This window comes from Sinocyclocheilus grahami, unplaced genomic scaffold (genome assembly GCF_001515645.1).
Source record: "Sinocyclocheilus grahami isolate Dianchi unplaced genomic scaffold, SAMN03320097.WGS_v1.1 scaffold881.1, whole genome shotgun sequence".
NCBI classification, from domain to species: Eukaryota; Metazoa; Chordata; class Actinopteri; order Cypriniformes; family Cyprinidae; genus Sinocyclocheilus; species Sinocyclocheilus grahami.
The window spans coordinates 290476-308055 of record NW_015506060.1 but is presented as its reverse complement, the minus strand read 5'-3'; the positions used below and the strand labels follow the sequence as shown (position 1 = coordinate 308055).

The following is a 17580-nucleotide window of genomic DNA, read 5'->3' as shown; positions in this document are numbered from 1 at the left end:
CACACACACACACACACACACACTCTCTCTCGGTCTCACACACACACACTCTCTCGCTCTGTCTCACACACACACACACACACACACACACTACAGTACTGCTCTAGAGGAGATCTGCATGGAGGAATGGGCCAAAATACCAGCAACAGTGTGTGAAAACCTTGTGAAGACTTACAGAAAACGTTTGACCTCTGTCATTGCCAACAAAGGGTATATAACAAAGTATTGAGATGAAATTTTGTTATTGACCAAATACTTATTTTCCACCATAATTTGCAAATAAATTCTTTAAAAATCCTACAATGTGATTTTCTGGATTTTGTTTCTCATTTTGTCTCTCATAGTTGAGGTATACCTATGATGAAAATTACAGGCCTCTCTCATCTTTTTAAGTGGGAGAACTTGCACAATTGGTGGCTGACTAAATACTTTTTTTCCCCACTGTATATATATATATATATAGGAGGGAGGGAGGGAGACCAACTCTATGTAATTGGCTGTGCTTCATGGGACTAGGCTATGGACGCTTTTTATTATTTTCGCCATGGAATAAAAACAAAGGTAATTGTGACTTTTTAAATCTAGTTAGAAACTCACATTTCTGACTTTTCTATTCTCAGAATTGCAATTACGAGATATAACTTCACAATTCATACTTTTTTAAATTTTTTTTTATTTTTAAAGAATGGCAAGTTATTAATTGCGAGTAAACGTAATGTCAGAATTCTGAGCAAAAACATAAATGTCAGAAATGCAAGATTTAAACCTGCGTCTGTGAGATATAAGCTTGCAATCCTAAAACAAAAAAAAAAAGTCAGTTCTAAGAATTAAACTTGCAATTAAGAGAAAAAGTCTCAAGGGTCAGATAAAAAGTCAGTTATCTTTTTTTTTTCCCATGGAGAATATAAACTTCCGCAGTGGCCGGGGCTGAAGTGCTGTTCTGGCATGATTTTCTCGCCCCATCTCTCTGATTGGTGGAGACCGCTTTGAGAATCATAGGTATATTTTCAATAAAAGCACATACGATCGATTCACAACCTGAGAGCTCAAACACTAGATCCGTCTTTAACAGTTTGTAAGTTATCACCATTATTAAAAATGTCCCTATGGAGAAAATGAATGGAGTTTTCACTTCCTGAACCGACTGGTGGCTCAACTGATGTACGACACAGACAACACACAGCGTTCCCATCTAACCTTCCCAGCGATGGCCATGGGCCGGTCAAAGATGCCATGCATGCCCAGGATAGCCGACTGCGGCGGGTTGATGATGGGAGTCCCGAACATAGAGCCGAACACTCCTCCGTTGCTGATGGTGAAGGTGCCGCCGTCCATGTCCTCCACAGCCAGCTCGTTCTTACGAGCCTACGACGAAAACAAGTCAGAAACTGGCCAGACATGGGGGAAAAAAACACCCAATCCCACAATCTAACATTTAGAAGAAAAACACCCTTCCTTCTCTTCTCTGCTTCCTAATCATCGTCTCATAAATCTGCTACCGTACATTATGATTGTTGTAAGCTCTTAGGTGAATTACTTTTGTTCTTTGGATGAAAGTGTCTGTGCATAAATGTGACCCTGGAGCACAAAACCAGTCATATAAGGGTAAATTTTTCAAAATTGAGATTTATACATCATGAATAAATAATCTTTCCATTGATGTATGGTTTGTTAGGATAGGACAATATTTGGCTGAGATACAACTATTTGAAAATCTGGAATCTGAGGGTGCAAAAAAAATCTAAATATTGAGAAAATCTTCTTTAAAGTTGTCCAAATGAAGTTCTTAGCAATGCATATTACTAATCAAACATTAAGTTTTGATATATTTACAGTAGGACATTTACTAAATATCTTCATGGAACATGATCTTTACTTAATATCCTAATGATTTTTGGCATAAAAGAGAAATGTATAATTGTGACCCATACAATGTATTGTTGGCTATTGCTACAAATATCCCCCAGCGACTTAACTCTGCTTTTGTGCTGCAGGGACACACATGTGAAACATGCCCTGATGAACGCTCGAAAAAAACAGCATTAGAGGAATAAACCGCAGCGTTTTTCAGAAATTATACGGTTTTACCTTCGGGGTCGCGACTGCCACACTGATATCCACATAATCCCGATACACGATCTCTTTGGTTGTGTCATCAATGACTGTACAGTACAGATAAAACAACAGTTAATAGCTTTCAATGTATATGTGATTTGTTCTTTACAGGTTATTTGATTAATTACTTGAAACACTTTGGAAAAAAAAGTGACCAGTGTCATTTTATTATCACTGGCATACTATTCGTTTTTAATATTTTGAATACATTTTTATATTTTCTTGTTTTTTCTAATTTTAAAGTTTTAGTAATTTTTTATATTAAGTTATATTAGTGTAATTTTATTTTAGGCAACTAGCTGAAATAAAAGTAGTTGAATCATTTATTTCAGTGAACATTTATTTTATTGGAAGCAAAACTAAAATCACAAAACAAACTTTTGTTAGTTAACTATGACTCTAATGGGTGCAGTATCTATTTTAGCGTTCGGTCAGACACGACCAGCAGGTACATGCTAGTATCCGATGAAGAACATGAAATGGTGAGACTCTGGGCAAATATAGACACACACTGGCCTGATGAAACCGTGTTAAACGTGCCTGTCTATGTAGGCCAAGCCAATGAGGTTTGGAAGGAAAGAGAGGAGGGGGGCAACAGAAAGGTAATCTGTAAAACGTGTTCTTTAGACTCGAACAGACGACCACATAACCACACACGCTTAATCTGAAGTGGTGAGATGCTGAGGCTGAACTAGCAAGTACAGTATAAAAACCATTACGCCTATGGAGAGTCCCCACAAGGATAGCCGACCAGACGTGTGTGTGTGAACGTACCAGCGTTAACAGCAGGCTGGTCTGTCAAAGCGTAGGCAGCCGCTTTCACAAACACAGACATGAAGCCCAGTTTGATGCCATGTTTCTTCAGGAAAGCATCTTTATACTGTTTCCTCATCTCTGTGATGTTGCTGTCACGGAGAAACAGAAACACGTAAGACAACGGCAGCCAAGCATTACAACAAGGAACAGTTACTCACTCTCATGTTGCTCCAACTTTCTTCTGTCAAATAGAGTGGTGGAACTATCACGTCACTTTGTAGGCAAAAACCCGGAAGCGAGTTAGCATTTCAGCACATCGTCCCAGAGTCAATGGGTTTTTTTGAATGGGAGTTTGGTTAAATCCCTAAAATAAGGTCCGTGGTTCACACAAGCTCAAGATACTTTCACGTTTTATTCTACGACATAAAACACACCAGTTACACCGCACTCGTGATTTATTAAAACTGCTACGTTTCTTAAAAAAGATGGTTGCTTACAAGTTGCTAAACGGGACTACAGGCGCAGTCGGAGACATTAAACGTCATCACGCCCAACAGTTTACAGTATTTTCCAGTCGTTGTATAATTTATAGTTCAATTCATTGTAGAATAACCAATTAATAGTTTTCTGCATTTTATATTGTTGTTCGACAGTGTTTATTGCTTTGCCCCGAAACAAAACGATAGATGAAATGTGGTACTTTATTCACTAAAATAAATTTGATCTTACCATATCCAAAAACTCGCTCACTCTGCTGTTATTGAATAGATTAAATGCACTAGAATTTTAGTGAATAGTACGTGAAGACACGTTTTTAATTAATATTCATATTAATCAAGGATTTATAGACTTTTAATGCACTTTATTTATTTCAAAATGTACAGAAATACGTGCTTTCATATGTCCTTTAGTTATGATCATTTCACTTATTCACTATTATTTATTACTATTGTCTCATTTCAGTTTGGCTCTAGTTTTGTATTTATTCCAGTTTATATGAAAAGGTTAATGTAGCGTGGATTAAAATTCATATACAGAGTAAATCCTTTTCACTGAACACGTTAAAAATACGTTTGAAAACGTTGTCGGGAGCAGGTGTTGGTGACGTTGAAGGCGAGCGACCGTGGTGCTGCTGTTCGTTTATAGCCAAAGTTTAGCTTTTAAAGGTGAGGTAAGTGATTTCTGGTAGCCAATGAAATCACCAAAACAAACACAACCCTCCCCCAAAAGGGTCTCGCCCCTATTTTGATAGCTCCGTCCCTTAGGACCATGTGATATTTCAGTTTTTCTTTTTTAATAAATCTGCAAAAATGTCAACAATTCTGTGTTTTTCTGTCAATATGGGGTGCTGTGTGTACATTAATGAGCAAAAAAAATTAACTTAAATGATTTTAGCAAATATGGCTGCAATATAACAGAGTGAAAGATTTAAAGGGGTCTGAATATTTTCCGTACCCACTGTATATATATATATATATATATATACACATACATATCTATGGTCTACACTGGATGCGGCGCGGCGCAACATGACAAATCCCCGACAGAAAACTGCTGCCGGGCTCCATTCATGACGTATTGACAAGTTTCATATGATTTTCAACGGTCGCTTTGACGCGTCCAGTGTAGACAGACTTTAGCTGCTGCGGTGCACACAAGGTGTTACTCACTGATCGAGAAGAAACAGAGCAACCTCGGCATCCGCTCGCAGGTTTTCCTCTCCTCAAGTTCTCTCCAGCGCTGGAAAGCTGATCCGATATTTACACGGGTCCTACGTCTTGCCTTAAGCCTTAATTTTTTCCCGCAGACGTGTTCCTCTTTTGTTTTTCATCCGCCATCTCTATCTTTCTGTCGCTAGTCTCGGCTAATGTCCGTCCCGTGCACTGAACTCTTTCTCCTCCACATCATGTGTAGACACGCCCCTTACTGCTGATTGGCTACAAGTTTGTTTTGCCATTCAGCCCAAATCAGTTTTCTAAAGCGTTTTTGAAAAATCGCTTACCCCACTTTTAAGTTCTGGCACTTTTATTTAGGCTTCAAAATTCATGAAAGCTATATTATTTTGTGAAGATTATCTTGATGGACAAAACGTGTAAGTTTCATGAACTATGACTGAACACGGAGCTTATTTTTTGCGATAATCCAAAAGCCTATGGAAAAATCCTATTGGCTTTTTGTCGAGGGAACCAGTGCGATGCTAACAGCCGATCCGCCAACAAAGTAACGTCATAGTTCCCCCACTCTATTCAAAAGCAGATGTTTAGCAGAATGTTCACGCTGCTAAGCACATGGCACACAGAGCACATGGCGATTTACAGTCGACCTTTACGCGTTATAACAGCAGCACATGTGACTGCTGCACTGTTTTCCAGGTCCTCTGAAATCATGATGTTTTTGTGTGAGAAACAGACTGAAATTGAAGTTATCTACTCAAGAAACAGAACAAAACATCAAGTCATCAGATGACTTCATAAGACTTGGATTACAGCGCATTTATAATAGTTGAGATATTTTACGTTCCTTTTGGGAGAACTGCTTAAAATACAATTAATATTCAGTGATCTGATGGATTAAAACCACTGATCTATTGAAGTGCACTGCACTGAACTACGGCTTCGAAAGTGTGCAGCGACGCCTGCAATCAGCCTGATAATTAAAATGAGGAAAATGTGTGTTTGGTTGAGTTTTAGAGAAGCGCTTCAGTTTACAGATGTTCATCCAGTCAGCATTACGAACTATACTTGGATTATTTGAAACAATCGTATTCTCTTTAGCCGGACATTACTGAATATGATTGGAATATCTGAAACAATCATATTGGTTTTAACGGTTACCCTTTCAAACACATTAGATTATCATATTTTGTCAACAGCTCAAATGGCAAAGCATATTGCTTTTACATGTTTCTTTTTCAAAACAGTGATACGTTTAATAATCCAAGTGTTATTTTTCTCATCACCAGCACATTTGTATTAAAACCATTTAATCGCCATGACACGCACACCCACAAAAATGCCCATTCCTAATTTCTATTTTATTTAATTTTAATAATCCCAGGAAAAACTCTTCAGCTGCATCAAGCTAACTTTGAGCATTTAAGGTGCGTCTCCTTTCTGAAGCACTGATGGAGGATGTTGTGGACAGCAGTCTGGCCAGGTTTTGAGTGAAAAGGGCCGAGATTGTAATTCTCTATTTTCCTGTCTCTAACACCGTTTAGCCTCTCCGGTTTCTCCGCTAATGGAATTAGGACCGTCCCAAGACACGCGCTCTCAGAGAAAGGAGAGAAGACGTGATAAAAATCTTCACTTTCCAGAGGCTTCAAATCTTATTGGCCTGTCATAATAGCCCATAACGTTCCGGTAAGCGTCTCGCACGCTCCGTCCGCAGGCGCGTCTCGGGGGACACCGAGGCAGATGCTCGCGGGCCGCAGACGAGCGCGCTCCTTCGACTCCAGACCGGCAGAGTCTTCCTCCAACCCATCAATGCCAACCAGATTAGCGGCAGAACGGCTGAAAGCCAATACGGCCATTTGCGCTGGGGAGAAATCCTCAAAGTGTCCTCTTCAGGGGTTAGCGAGGGAGGTTGTGGACATTAACGTTTCCTTGTAAATTAATAAAGCCCATTTTGCCCTTCTTATCTTTGTTTTGACCAACATTAGGACCAAATATTTACATTCGGCGCTTTAAGTGGCGATCGGGTTTCAGAAATCTCTTCCTGTAGACCAGATTCCAATCTATAACCATTTGGATGGGCATTGCGGAGCTTCTAATCAGGTTTGGCCAATAAGCAAAATTTTCACAGGGCCGTCGACAGACCTTCCTATGTGTCAGTGCACGATACTGCACACTAGCAGGCAGAAGTTTAGACACGTTTATCTGATTTAGTGTTGTTCAGGCTTACAAGTCTGTTTGTGCACAAATATAAAGTATGCATATGTAACTGTAACTATCTTTTATTATTACTCTTTTTTTAATGCATTGAGTTGGAGCAGATATCTAGACAAAGAAGAAGCTCAAATATATAATGTGTCACATAGGGCTGGGTTGAAAATATCGATTTTAATCGATTCTCATTTTAATGAAACACTATGTTCGATGTTTTCAGTTGATGCGTCAACAAAACGTCACTAAACATTATTTGTAGCACGCCAGCCATCCAATAATTGCAATAAGCTTTGTGCAGCCTCATGTGAACCGATCACCTCTTCCTCTTTACTACTACTTACAGCACCAAATAAACATGAATGAACATCAAGGGTTTGGGCTGAAAGAAACACAATAACTTACTGAAATGAATCATGTCTCATGTAATCAGTGATTCAACCGCCAAAAGACGACAATACAACAGCTTGTGATCAATAATCTTACACAACATCACACTTTATCTCAGGAAAGATATTCAATGTCCATAAACTCGTTAGTCAGATAAAAAAAATCACTCTAAAGAAGAGCATTTTGATAAAAATCCTATTGATATTACATATTATATTTTTATATTATATTTTTAAAATTTTATAAATTTTTTACTGAATATTTAACGTATGTTTACATAAATCGATTATGAAATCCACTGTTTAAATGTTCATATTTCGAAAACAAATTGGAGTAGACAATTATATAATTAAATATTAATTAATACATTTTTATTATATAACAGATTTTTATTATAAAAACTGCCATAAGTGCAATCTAAATGTCTGTTAACAAATAAATTTAACATAGTCATGTACTAACAGAAAGGGGTTTAATTTTATAGTTTACAGCTTTAAGTTTGATATCCAATAAATAGATAGATACATATAGATATCGAATCAAAGTGAGATCAAAACTGAATCGAATTGTAGGCTAGTGAATGGAAATCAAATGGTGAAATTTGTCTCAATACAGAGCCCTAGTGTCATGTTTTCATCTCCACATTATCCCCAGACTTCCATTTGTGTTATTTCAAAGTTAATCACTTTTTTTCCTGAAATGCAGAAAATCTATTAACAAAACTGAGTAGGTGAGCACCAACCTTTGACTGGCAGGGTATTAAAAACACATTTCAAAGAACCAATGACTGTATAATCTTGACTGTTACAGACCTCATATCGACTTCATTGAAGGTTGTGAGCATGGCACAGGTGTTCTGCGCTTCCTTCAGCCGCTGAGCGATTCGCTGTCTCATGCGGTTCATCTTCACCTGCAACAAAACCACAAGTGGGCTGAGCAAGGGAACGCTGGGCCTCAGCAGAATTTGTGCTACTTTTAATATAATTTCATGCAAAACGCACTGTTAATATAGAGACCATTTCAATGCACTTTTTTATTTTTTTATCGAGTTTCTTAAAGAGCACAGATAGAGTGATTGGGGTCACTGATTCAACCATTAGGCATCACTCAAAATGTTCATGAAAATATCCAAATGGCATTTAACACTGTTACACATATACACAGACATTGAAAAACATACATTGCATTTAATTTGGTAAACAACACCTTGATTATTTTTCACATTTATACTGTTTTAGTTCTTGCATTAAACATTTTGAATCAAATGGCGACAATGCAATAGGCTCAACTAATGTGTATTTGATACATGTTTGATTATTATCCAAATAAATGACTGGAAATGGCTGAAAAAGGCATTATTTTGGAGGTCTCCCATAGACCAGTGTTTGTATTTAACATCTTGTTTGGTCACTAGTAGTGAATGCCTGCATTAAGGCCTCCTAAATTAATTTTAGTAGTGTAGTATAATTTTATGTAATGCCATGTCAGCATCTTAGGCTATTTTAATGGCAAAAACTCAATTACAAAAATACAAATATCACAAATACAATAAAAACCAAGCAAGCATGCAAACACAGCAAGTAATATTATACAAGATTTTTTAAATTAACATACAATAAAAATTCTAAAACCTTTTCAGGCAAAATCTTACTAAATAGGTCCTTAAGTGAACTAACTTCATAAAAGAGCTTTCAATTTGCATTAAAACCGGGACAGTCCAAAAGAATATGTTTTCTAAATTAATTTGAACTAATCTGTTAAAATTAACAGACTAAACTAAACGTTTAAGTGACAAACAGATCAATATGAAACTAAAAAAATAACATCAATGCTTGCTTTAAAGTCAAAAGTGGACCTGAATGGTGCACTCGAGTAAATGGCATTTAACACTGTTACACATATACACAGACATTGAAAAACATACATTGCATTTAATTTGGTAAACAACACCTTGATTATTTTTCACATTTATACTGTTTTAGTTCTTGCATTAAACATTTTGAATCAAATGGCGACAATGCAATAGGCTCAACTAATGTGTATTTGATACATGTTTGATTATTATCCAAATAAATGACTGGAAATGGCTGAAAAAGGCATTATTTTGGAGGTCTCCCATAGACCAGTGTTTGTATTTAACATCTTGTTTGGTCACTAGTAGTGAATGCCTGCATTAAGGCCTCCTAAATTAATTTTAGTAGTGTAGTATAATTTTATGTAATGCCATGTCAGCATCTTAGGCTATTTTAAAGGCAAAAACTCAATTACAAAAATACAAACACAGCAAGTAATATTATACAATATTTTTAAAATTAACATATGATAAAAACTCTAAAACCTTTTCAGGCAAAATCTTACTAAATAGGTCCTTAAGTGAACTAACTTTATAAAAGAGCTTTCAATTTGCATTAAAACCGGGACAGTCCAAAAAGAATATGTTTTCTAAATTAATTTTAACTAATCTGGTTCTCCTGCAATTAAACTAACGTTTAAGTGACAAACAGATCAATATGAAACTAAAAAAATAACACCAATGCTTGCTTTAAAGTCAAAAGTGGACCTGAATGGTGCACTCGAGACCAGCACAGCAAGTGTTTTCAAACTGGGGTGTGCGATATATGTTGTACAGTAGTATGCAAAACGTCACAAACGTTCAGCGTGTAACCTGCACAGTGTGTCGATGCAGACAGCAGGTGCGAGGACTCTCACCCTGTGCTCTGATCGGGCGGCTTTGGCTCCGGCGTCAGTGTCAGCAGCAGCAGCAGGAGCTGCAGTGGGTTTGATGGCTGAAACTACAACACAGACACAAACCAAGAGCGTTTCATGTCAAACGTTTAGTCGAAGTTAATATCACAATACACCAATCTCAAGCTCTACTGAACAGCACCATCTATGATGCCCCTATGATGAGATTTCACCATGTAACCGGGGGAAACTCCTGACCTGGTTTGGACTGGATGGGCTGGGCCGGCACAGGGGGTACAGGGGGCATGCTGGTGGGGATGGGCCCTCCAGCAGCAGCAGCAGGAGCAACAGGAGGAGCAGCAGGAGGAGGAGGAGCAGTCTCTGCTGCAGGAGCTGGTGCTGCTGCCGTCTTAGCAGCTCCAGCTGAAACACAGTCAGAGCTGAAACCACTGCAGCACTCATTTATAATAATAACCACTTCCTAGCACGGAAAGTCCAGACGCTTTATTTCTGGTTATGGTTATGATGAAGATGGACTTTTTAAATAGGGGGGTTTCTTCAGCTAACAGCTTTATTAAAACGTGTACATTTAATTGTTGTAATACTCCCATACTTCTAATATCTTAATATGTGATCTTAGTCCATCAGCATAATTTTATTTATTTATTTTTTAAATCTCAAGCTCTCTCAAGTAAGGTTTCCTTGGCTTTAATAAGTTTATTCACATAGTGCTTGTCACATTTCAAAGCAGCTTCACATAAAATTAATGTTTCAGTGTTACAAACAGGAAGTATTCTGTTATTGGTTAAAGCATCATCCATACGGCGGTAATATAGAGCAAATGTTATCTGGTTAGTAAACATCATGTAATCAGTTAAACACACACTGAACATGTTAGGAAGTGACTTCAGCGTATGATTGTAATGATTATAATATAGTTCAGAACATTGCTTTAAAGGGCACCTATTATGCCCCTTTTTATAAGATGTAATATTGGTGTTGGGTGTCCCCAGAATGTGTCTGTGAAGCGTCAGCTCAAAATACCCCACAGATCATTTATTATAACATGCTGAAAATGTCATTTTTGGTGCGTATCACTTTAAATGCAAATGAGCTGCATATTCCCGCCCCGTCTCCAGAAGAGGGCGTGGCGTTGCATACCTACAGCAATAAACAGTAGAAGCAGCATGACTGAGAGCGAGGGAACCAGTGTTCGGCCGTACAAGTTTGAACCAGAGTCACACAGATGGAGAAATAAAATACGGTTCAAACGTTAGCTAAGCACTAAAACGGCATGATTTTGAGGCGCATTACCTTCAAAAATAAAAGTAATCCACTGCGTCCTCAGTGGCTTAGATGTTGGGAGAAAATTGCATTGCATTGCTTACAAGACACTGCTGACGTTACAGCTTCTCAAGCACGAACAACCAAACCCAACTCGCTGAGGGCGGAAACTACGGTAACGCAGGCCTGTCAATCAGCGGCCGTGGGCGGGGCCTAAACATCATTGTAGGGTGGTTGTGTTCACACACTGCCAACACACATTTATGTCCAAACACCATGTAAAAGTGGGTTTTGCATAATTAGTGCCCTTTAATATATATTTAGCAAACAGTAACATGGCTGACCTCCTTTCTTGAGTTTGAACAGAGGAGTTCCTCCTTCCACTTTGCCTCCGTCAGGAACCAGCAGCTCCTCGATGACTCCTGCAGCTGGAGAGGGAACCTGCACCGACGTCTGCAGGACATTTACATTTACACATTTAGCAGACACTTTTACCCAAAGTGACTTACAAATGAGGACAATGGAAGCAATCAACAAAAGAGCAATGATATGCAAGTGCTATAACTAGTCTCAGTTAGCTTAATGCAGTACAGGTAGCAAGTTTTTTTGTAAATCATATAATAAATACGAAGAAAACAAATAGATAGAATACAAAAAGATTAGAGAAGCAAGTGTTAAGGACAGACACAACTCAACACTACACACACACACTACAGATACATAACACCAAACAAACGCGGCAGATATTTCTGTGAAGTTTGCACCTATAGTTTTAAGGGTTAGGTTTATATATGGTGCTAGGTTTGTATAGGAACTTTAACTGAAAGATAAAGAGTCCTGTGCACCGTGTTCAGAGGAGTGAATCTGTCCTGCAGTTTATGGTTTGCAACCTTTCTGCTGTAGTCAAACTGAATGTTTTTAGGTGCTTTTTTTATTTTTGTATATTTTATACAAAATGCTTAGGATAGAATATATAGACTTAAATTGCGCACATTGTTATTTTCAGGACACTGGACATGAAAATGTGATGAACGCATTTAGAGAATAATTATTACTCGCAGCCCTGTTTAGCTAACTACTTGTCAGATCAAACTGCATACACTTTCAAAATCGAGTTTTGTTCCTCACACTAAACTCAAGGTCTTATCTCCTTGAGGTTCAACAACAACTCCACTCCAGCGGTCGGGATGCTCTTAAGGAAGCCCTGTAATGTTAGACAGATTTAGAGTCATGTTCATCAGATGGGTTTCTTAACGGTTGCTGAAATAGGACACACTCTTGCTGCCAAAAACAGCCTGGAACAGAAGGCAGGTGTCCAGAGGCACGGTATATCAAAGGTTGAACTATTTTTAACTTGACACATTTTCTTAAATAAATGCAATGCTCAACACTGCACTAACAGTGAGACGCTACACAACAACCAAAGATGCACGTCTGACAAATGTGTACACACACCAACGATTAAACAGTAATTGTGAACATTCAAAACATTTAACAGAATGTGCTTCTTACCTTATCGGTCTCAATTTCACAGACGACCTCATCTTCAGAGACTGTGTCTCCAACAGCTAAAGACACACAGAACAGAGTGAATGGGGTCCAATGGGGCGAGACGTCTGTCCTGCACACCTGCTGAACTCATCTTACCTTTCTCCCACCTGACGTCTCCCTCTGTGACAGACTCGGCAAACGCTGGTGTTTTCACTGTAATAACTTCATTCCCTGCAATCGCAGAAGACAGTTAATGTGGAAGTTGTGTGCTGTGCAACTGTAGAAAGGTGTTAACCAACAGAGAGCTCTCTATAGAGTGATAGCTGCCTACATATTATCCGGCTTATTACACGGATAACTTTACACAAAACATTGGCTTCACTTATATACACTGGCAGTCAAACGTATGGAATAAATAAGACTTTTTAAATGTTTTTCAAAGAAGTGTCTTCTGCTCACCAAGGCTTTGATCAAAAATACAGTGAAAACAGTAACGTTCTGAAATAAGCCTATTATTAGAGTTTAAAACAGTTGTTTTCTGTGTGAATCTCTGTTAAACTGTAATGTATTTCTGTGATGCGCAGCTGTATTTTCAGCATCATTCCTCCAGTCTTCAGTGTCACATGATCTTCAGAAATCAGTATAATATGCTGATTTTGTTGAAATACTATACATATTTTATTATGTGTATTTTTATTTTTTTTTATCTGAGCTGAACATGAAGTAATAACCAGCAGATTCCGAACTAATCAACAGCGCCAGCCCTATGAAATTAACTTATGATGAAATAATAAATAAAGCAGAGGACCTTAAAATCAAGACTTGTGTGCATCAGTGACGGCTGACCCTGACCTTCAGAAGAAAAGTGACCTTAAATAAGTGAAAGAATTGTGTTGACTGTACGATACAAACACCAAACTGTGAAGGGAATGGTACACAGTCTAATCGTGACTAAAAGCAAGGCAAACTGATGATGATGCTGCTGCTGAGACCTTGTTTCAGGGCTGATACGTACTGTGAGCGGTCGTGGTGTTGAAGTATCTGATCTGATAGACGCTTGACCGGCTCTCACAGCTCCTGAAAATCAACAGCACAACACAATCCAGTCAGATCCTGGACTCTGTATCAGCTGGGAACACCAGGAGCGAGGAATCCTCCGGGAGACTTCAGAGATACTTACGGGCGGTTCTTGACGGCGACACACTGACTCGCTGATATACCTGGAGAGAAAACGAGACACAGGAACATCTAATCAGGTTTGTTTGCACTGTCAGAGAAAGATACGAGACTGTCACACATGTACTTTTACAGAAAACACCTTCTATGTCAACTCGCAACATGCTATCTGACAACTCACCTGATGTCGCCCGTCTTGCGAGAGCACTGTTACCCTAGAGAGAAGAACAAGACGACACCAGTGCATCAGTGAGCAGAATGAGAGCACTGACCAAGCAGCAAAACAAACAGCAACGCTCATCATAGGGCTGGGCGATATAGCTAAAAAAAAATTATCAACGATAGGGCTGCACGATAAATCGAAATGGAATGGAGATCGCGATTCGACAGAAGCTGTGATTGTCGTGCGTATCTTTCAGTGAAGCACGGTTCTGTGATCAGCAGTAAATCTCCATCCGAAGGCCAGAGAAACTCCAAATATGCCTCGCAGAAGAAACCCAGAAAATGCCTATCGCTGCGGCTGAATAAACAGAAGATTCAACTGCTTTCACTGATTCAACGTGACTAATAAACACACGACTACGGCAATATACGGTTTATCGGAGTTCTTATTATTATAGTTTTCATTAAAATAAAGTATATTTATAATGCAATGCCTTTATCACTGCTTAAATACTATGAAATATGTTGCGTGTCTTATTCGGGATTTATTTCAAACACTCGACTGACGTTATGAAGTGAGTTTGGAGTAAAAACATGTTATTAAATGTGGTATTTTCACATGCTTTCAGATGGAGCAGCATTTACTTCACAGAGCCGTAGTTCACTGAGAAGCTGTCATTATCAGGAACGATTTCTTCGATTTCATAATCGCGCAATAAAATCTATTTTTTTGCGTAGCTTGTCAGTGAGCTACGGCTGTGTGTAGTAAATGCTGCTCCATCTGAAAGCATGTGATGATGATTTACTACTGATCACAGAACAAAATGCACATGACAACCGCATTCGATTAATCGTGCAGCCCTAATCAACGATATAATGTTTCATATAGTTCGTATCGATAATTATTGACATTTTTTATAACCTTTTTTAAAACAAAGAGCAATAGAATTTTTTTTTTTAATTTAACCACTGTATTTTTAAATTAACCCAATTTATTGAGACAAACAATACATATTTTTTGTTTTAACAATCAAACACAAAATAAAAATTAAACAAATATCTAATGTTTTATATGCAGATTAAACAGATTTTAAGGAAACTTTTGGCTCGTCTCCCGAGGCCACAGGAGGGCGCAACGAGCAAAATAATGCAGCACATTTAAATTGTCAACGCAAGGAAGTAACGCTATAAAAAAAAACATGCATTACGTCTAAATTAACTGATATAAATCAAATATAATTTCGTAAATTGCATAAACAATTATGAACAAAATAGCATAATGTATTTATGCATTGCTCAATCCAAAGAGCCGAAGCGCCGATCACGCAGACTGCATTTAAACACATACGAGACGCGGTGAAAAGGAATAAACCTTCACAAATTCGTGACGTGTTTTCTAAAAGTTTAAACTGTTTTAACTTTGCATGGCTTCATCTCTTGTGTGAGACGCGAGAGCAGCGGTCGTATTTGTCCGTCTAAAAAATGCGCTGAATATGCGTTCTGTGTGAATGGCTTGGTTTGGGTTTTAACCTAATCGAGATCTTCTCCGCATCGAGCGTCTATATTTCTCTAATATTGTGAATGAATAACGCAGCGGCGGCGCGTCTCGTGGGCTACACTAACAAAACATTAAACTTTAACGTCACTTGCATCATCGTCACCGCATCTCGCGCGCCACTGATGACGCACTCCTAACATTAAAATGTTTATTATTCAATCTAATATTCATTCTTCATTCACAATCTCCTCATCGCGGGCAGCGCAGCACTCAGCATGTGCTCGTGTTTGTGTGTGCTGTCTGCGTCACTCAGAGCACATTTGTTTCTATCGGACCTTTAAGTTTTTGCCTAAATACAAGTCTGGTTTAATTGGATGAGAGAAATGCATTATCATTTTATATTCAAATATAATATTCAATGTGATAAATAATACTTTAACACTTTATTGCCATCATATCTCACCTCCTGCGGAAAACCATTCACAATAAACTGACCTCACTGGACAACAGCCTCCTTTACCTGCCCTCCTCAAACGCCAGCGGCTTCGATCCCGAGTCCAACAGCGCCGATGATTTTGCTCGAGAGGAGCAGAGCTGCCTGTCCTTCAAAGACGAGGATCTGTCTGTGAGCGAGCACCTCCAAGCCAAACGCGCCCGGGTGGAGAACATCATACGAGGCATGGCTGCTTCGCCCAACGCCGACGGAGAAGCGGAGAGCGAGTGCGAAGCCGTCCGCTGTAGAAGAGACCTCCTGAAGGAGAACAAACGCAAGCAGAGGCTCCCCCAGCACCAGGAGCCCACTCAGTCCAACGCAAAGACCGGCAAAGACGAATGTAATTCTATAGTACATCGCAAACTGTTATATAATTAACTAGGCATAATCATAACAGGCAAGAGTGCTACTGTACTGAATATCAGCACGGTTTTAAGTTGATTCGTGTTCCTCGTCCACATGTTCATTGGTACAGCGCAGGACTTTCTTTGACAAAGCAATCCAACGATTTGTTTTAACTGTGCTCTGAAGCTCTGTGTTGAAGGATCACTATTTAATAAGAACACGTGCTGCAAACTCATAGTTTTAGCTACATTAGATTAAAGACGCGTTTAAAATTCCAATGAAATGTTCAATACCACAAACGCCACTGCATTTATGGGATGCATTTTTCTGTCACAAATGTCTACATTTCTGTCAATATTACTTCTATCACAAAACATCGAATCGTGAGACTCTCCACCGATATATATATATATATATATGCTGTCATGATTATAAAAGACCTAATATGACACTTGACCACGCCCCCTTAGGTCAAAATATTTAAAAGTACGGTTTCCACGGTAACGCACTGTCCGATTTCAGAATGCAATGCATTCTGAGGTTTTCAGCTTTCACATGATACGTGATAAAATATGTGATAGGAACAAAAAACAGCGCCAAGAGTCGCAGAGCTGGGGACAGATCACTGCCAATAAAGTTGTACGAAAAGTTGAAATTAAACACACTTATTTTACATACTTAGGAAAAAAAAAAATGCATGGCTGACATACTTTTAAAGTGACCTGCAGTGGGTGTAGCCAGTAATCTCAGTATGACCCCTTTAAGGCGGATATGACGAACACTGAACAGAGACAGCGGTGACCTCACGTGACGTCACAGGCCTGCTCTCACTGAGGGCGACAGCTCGGTCACGTGACGCGCCTCGGTTTACCTCACTCTTTAAAGCGTGATGAACACACCGTATAGCGCAGCAAAAGCGGGTGTGGCCGTCATTACTGTGCTGTAAACTCTCTCGGTCTCTCTCTCGGTTCTGCTGCGAGTGTCCTGCTGCCCTTGGGCCCGCGGCCTACCGCTCGCGCGCGTCGCCCCGCCGCCGGTTAACGGTCTCTCGGTCAGCCCGAGCGGCGCAGACGGCTCTCTCGCACACACACGTACCTGTCGCAGGGCGGAGAGCGAGCGCCCGAGGCTCCGGGTGAGACAGCGGGAACGGGACAACATGTCGTCGGGATGGACCGAGCTCACTGCAGCTCTCACGGCACAGCACCGGAAGCAGCGCCGCCGCGAACCGGAAACCGCGCGGAGCATACCATGATGCATCAGAGCGGGGGGAGTGGAACGTACCATTGAGTCCCCACTCGTCTTAC

The 17580-nt window shown here is 39.4% G+C and overlaps 1 protein-coding gene across 1 annotated transcript in view; it reads right to left on the bottom strand.

Moving 5' to 3' along the window:
- dlst (dihydrolipoamide S-succinyltransferase) overlaps window positions 1–17523 on the bottom strand; it is a 20570-nt gene extending 3047 nt beyond the window's left edge. The window contains exons 1-13 of the mRNA XM_016248517.1: window positions 17372–17523; window positions 13960–13993; window positions 13783–13822; window positions 13618–13679; window positions 12759–12833; window positions 12624–12679; window positions 11456–11564; window positions 10086–10250; window positions 9852–9934; window positions 7955–8052; window positions 2890–3020; window positions 2089–2162; window positions 1198–1365 (exon numbers count right to left, since the gene is read on the bottom strand). Coding sequence (XP_016104003.1) covers window positions 1198–1365; window positions 2089–2162; window positions 2890–3020; window positions 7955–8052; window positions 9852–9934; window positions 10086–10250; window positions 11456–11564; window positions 12624–12679; window positions 12759–12833; window positions 13618–13679; window positions 13783–13822; window positions 13960–13993; window positions 17372–17521 — 1245 coding nt within the window. The 5' untranslated portion in view covers window positions 17522–17523. The remainder of the gene's footprint in view (window positions 1–1197; window positions 1366–2088; window positions 2163–2889; window positions 3021–7954; window positions 8053–9851; window positions 9935–10085; window positions 10251–11455; window positions 11565–12623; window positions 12680–12758; window positions 12834–13617; window positions 13680–13782; window positions 13823–13959; window positions 13994–17371) is intronic.
- Window positions 17524–17580: the final 57 nt, after the last annotated feature.